The following is a 4,217-nucleotide window of genomic DNA, read 5'->3' as shown; positions in this document are numbered from 1 at the left end:
ATTTATCGTACCTAATATAACTCAAATGCACAGTATCAAATGAAACTGTAATACTGCGTTCTTACTGCGTGTAATATTTTGCGTTTAGGGCCGGTTTTATGTGCGTTATCCGGTATTTTTAGTAATAGTATGAACTTTAGTGTGAGAACACTAATTTTATTACTATATACAATTCTGAAGAACGAATCAAGTAGTAAAAACTGAAATTTTTCAACGACATTTCGTTCTAGAATTTCATCATTATTGGAATGCCTGCTTGATGCTGAATTTTAATCAACAAAAATGAAGAAGACCAATATATCGAATCTGCTGCAATCCATCTCCGTTCTCGCTACTTTGAAGGTGGTCGTTAATGGTAAGTCAACAATTATTTAATTAACTATCCAATTATCCTAACCAATTGGAAACCCATTTGGGACAGTTGACCCCATAAAAGAACATGTCAATACTTGGCCAAATTAAATCAAAAAAATATAAATTTAACATTAATGCTATTGTAGTGAAAATAGCTAAGAATAAGCAAAATACAATTTTTGGGCCAGAAACAAAATTTGGACCCAAATTCGTTAAATATAATAAGAGAATAAGCAGATCAAGATTCCAGAAAACCAATGAAAATTTACCAACCCTCGTACCAGTGTTGGGCGAATGAAATTTTATTAATTATTCGATTTCAATTGCATATTCGTTTATTAGTAATGACAAGAAAAAACTTATTTATTCGTTATTTTTATGTTCGAAACAATTAATATTTTCGGTTCATTTTGAAGAACAGCCACTTGTCCGGGCTAGTTAGAACCTCTCCGACGAATAGTGGTCCGAATCGACAAAGGAGGATGTTAAAAATAGGCCAATTTTGGCATACGGCCGGAACGAAAAATTTTTTTACAACTTGATTCTACCCATCCTAAGGAAGAAAAAATTTAATTGCCATTTTTTCCGGAAATGATGAGAAAGTTATGAAAAATGCGGTTCAAGGAAAGAGTATGACCATACTTATATTCCGTCTCGTTTTCTTCGGACGATGGTCTGTTCGTAAATTAACCACTTTGAAAATCATATTGAGTATTAATTGCAAAGATTGTTGTACATTAGAGTTTAATAAAAACCAAAAATAATGAAAAATAATTAATGACAAATTAATCGAAACAAGGAATTGTTTGATGACACAATGCTTATATTCTAAGCAATCAGAAACCAATAATTATTTATTCTAGAAGTGATAAAAGTTATAATAAACTATCGTAAATACAATAAAATAATCGCCATGACAGGGATACAATAAAAAAGTAAGACTCTGACAGAATTTGCATTTCTTAACTGAGTATCCACTATGAAAGTCAGAGAAAAAGGTATGATCTTAAATATCGGTCTAAACATATATGTATATGCATACAGTGTTCTGTCGAACTACGCGTAGGTTTGGAGACATCGACTGTCCGCGTAAATGAAAATCCGCGTAGTTGGGAACAATCCCCCAGTTTTACGGAAAACTGAAGTCCGATCATCTGCACTGCGTGTCAATTGTCGTATATTGTCATTAGAATAATAACAAACGAAATAGGTCATATGTAAAGACTTAGTTGTTTACTAAGAGACAGTGTTTTTCCAGAAAAGGATAGAATATGTATATGTCTCGGGGAGACTACAGTAAAAAAACTAATTTGTTGTTGTTTCATAGCTGTAACACATCTTATTACAAGAAAAATAAACTTAGGATACGATAAAATGAAATTTTTGCAGTAATTAATATAATTAGCTACACGTGGACTCTCCTCTATTTTCAATTAACCCAATCATTCACGCATACGCATACTGTGAAACGGTAGCTGTGTAGCTCGCAGAGACACGCTCCTCGTTTGATTTTTCTCCCAAGTTGAGCTGTTCGCTGTGTACTTGAATTCGGTTCACTAGCTTCTTGTATCCAGCGGCACTTAATTCACACGAACGAATATGCTAAGTACGTAAAGTGATTCGAAATCCGCGTATAATCGAAAACGCTTTATTCGAGGGAGCACTGAATTTTCTACAAACTATGATAGCACGGTACAAACGTCGTTCGTCGACGCACTCGTTCGGTAGGCCCGTAAGCACTAACTGCGTACGTGACGATCTTCCCGATTTCTGCTCCCTGTTACACGAAGCATTTCTGGGAAAAATCCTAGACGTGTTAGTGACCCTCAAGTATGTACTTGGGCCTAGTCAACCTCACGTACCAAAACATTGCGCGAGGCTCGCGATGTTTTTTGCTAGTGAAACATAAGAAACTCGAGCAAAACAGAAGAAATTCGAGCCGAACGTATGAAACTCGAGCCAGAATCGCTGTCTATTATATGGAAGTAAATACGAAGCTACGTGCCATTTTGAAAGTAAAACTATCGGGAGTTGCTCTCGAGAGTATCTCTCGCGAGTGGACACTGCCCCTGAGCTTGACTGTCAAGAGCATAGCTCAACTGTCTGAGAGTAAACGTGTCGAGACTTGCTCTCGAAGAGAGACGTAATCATACTACTGTGGAACCGTTGCTTTCCAAAGACGAAGTATTTTAGTATTCTTGAGAGAAGTCTTGTGCAAGTAAAAAATGTCAGGAAAAAAAGATTGATCCAGAAATGAGACACGCTTCTCGTTTGATTTTTCTCCCAAGCTGAGCTGTCCGTTGTGTACTTGGATTCGGTGCACTAGCTTCTTGTATGCAGCGGCACTTAATTCACACGAACGAATATGCTAAGTACGTAAATTGATTCGAAATCCGCGCATAATCGAAACCGCTTTATTCGAGGGAGCACTGAATTTTCTACAAAACTACGATCGCACGGTACACACATCCTTCGTCGACGCACTCCTTCGGTAGGACCGTAAGCACTAACTGCGTACGTGTCGATTTCTGCTCCCTGCTACACGCAAGCAGTTCTGGGAAAAATCCTAGACGTGTTAGTGACCCTCAAGTATGTACTTGGGCCTAGTCAACCTCACGTACCAAAACATTGCGCGAGGCTCGCGATATTTTTTGCTAGTGAAACATAAGAAAGTCGAGCCAAACATAAGAAATTCGAGCCGAACGTAAGAAACTCGAGCCATAATCGTTGTCTGTATTATATCGAACTAAACACGAAGCTACGTGACATTTTGAAAGTAAAACTATCGTGAGAGAGTATCTCTCGCGAGTGGACACTACCCCTGAGCTTGACTGTCCGAGAGCATAGCTGAACTGTCTGAAAGTAAACGTGTCGAGACTTGCTCTCGGAGAGATACGTAATCAGACTACTGTCGAACTGTTGCTTTGAAAAGACGAAGTAGTTTCGTATTCTTGAGAATACTCTTGCGCGAGTAAAAAAATGACAGGAAAAAAAGATTGATCAAGAAATGAAATTACCGATTTAATCACTCACTCTTCGTTGAAGAAAAATCGGTGTTGTGGAATCCAAAGGATGTAGAATATCGTAACAGAGAAAATTGTGAATATATGATAAATATGTAAATTGATTCGAAATGAACGTCAAAATTTTTCAAAAAAATATCCGCGTATAATCGTGTAAAACGCGTTGTTCCAGCGAGCACTGTATTCCCTACAAGACTATAATCGCGCAGTATAAGCGACGTTCGTCGAGGCACTCGTTCCACCGCCTCGTAAACACCGACTGAGGACGAGTCGTCCTGCCCGATTTCCGTACGCTGTACGCTCGCAACTGTTCTGGGAAAAATTCTAGGCCTTAACTTCTTAGATCTCGTGATATTTCTTGTGAGTCAAACATAAGAAACGCGAACCTGGGTCGCTGTACGTACATCGAGATAAACATAAGCTAGCTGTCTGTTCGCGCACAGAAAAGAGTTAGCGGGAAAAGAATTTTCTGATTTTATATTACTTTTATTGGCAAAACCGAGAACAAACGTCACGCACGTGGTCTTAATACAATGCAGTACGCCATACTTTTTTTCGCTCGACGCATGCGCGATTGCCGCTCCCAACGCCGCTCGGCGGACGTACGCCGATCACGGTAAAAAGACGCACCCCTTTTAAATTCAAACCGTTACACTGTCCTTTTTAGAGTAAAACTGTCGCGAGTTGCTCGCGAGTGGACACTGCGTCTGAGAATTACGACTCGAATAAACAATTGCTTTGCAAACACGATACTCATAGGATACACGATACCCGGAGGGTATACTCATAGAAGGAAGTTTTCAATAATTCAAAATTGAACATATTGGTAGGTACTTATTG

General features: G+C 38.7%; 1 protein-coding gene across 1 annotated transcript in view; it reads left to right on the top strand.

Annotated features, from left to right (window-relative positions):
- Positions 1 to 282: 282 nt before the first annotated feature.
- LOC108573034 overlaps positions 283 to 4,217 on the top strand; it is a 34,525-nt gene continuing 30,590 nt past the window's right edge. The window contains exon 1 of the mRNA XM_017935390.1: positions 283 to 355. Coding sequence (XP_017790879.1) covers positions 283 to 355 — 73 coding nt within the window. The remainder of the gene's footprint in view (positions 356 to 4,217) is intronic.

Source organism: Habropoda laboriosa, unplaced genomic scaffold, assembly GCF_001263275.1.
Source record: "Habropoda laboriosa isolate 0110345459 unplaced genomic scaffold, ASM126327v1 scaffold89, whole genome shotgun sequence".
In the NCBI taxonomy this organism is placed as follows: domain Eukaryota; kingdom Metazoa; phylum Arthropoda; class Insecta; order Hymenoptera; family Apidae; genus Habropoda; species Habropoda laboriosa.
Note: the sequence above shows the minus strand (reverse complement) of the source record. Positions and strands in the feature narration are given on the sequence as shown.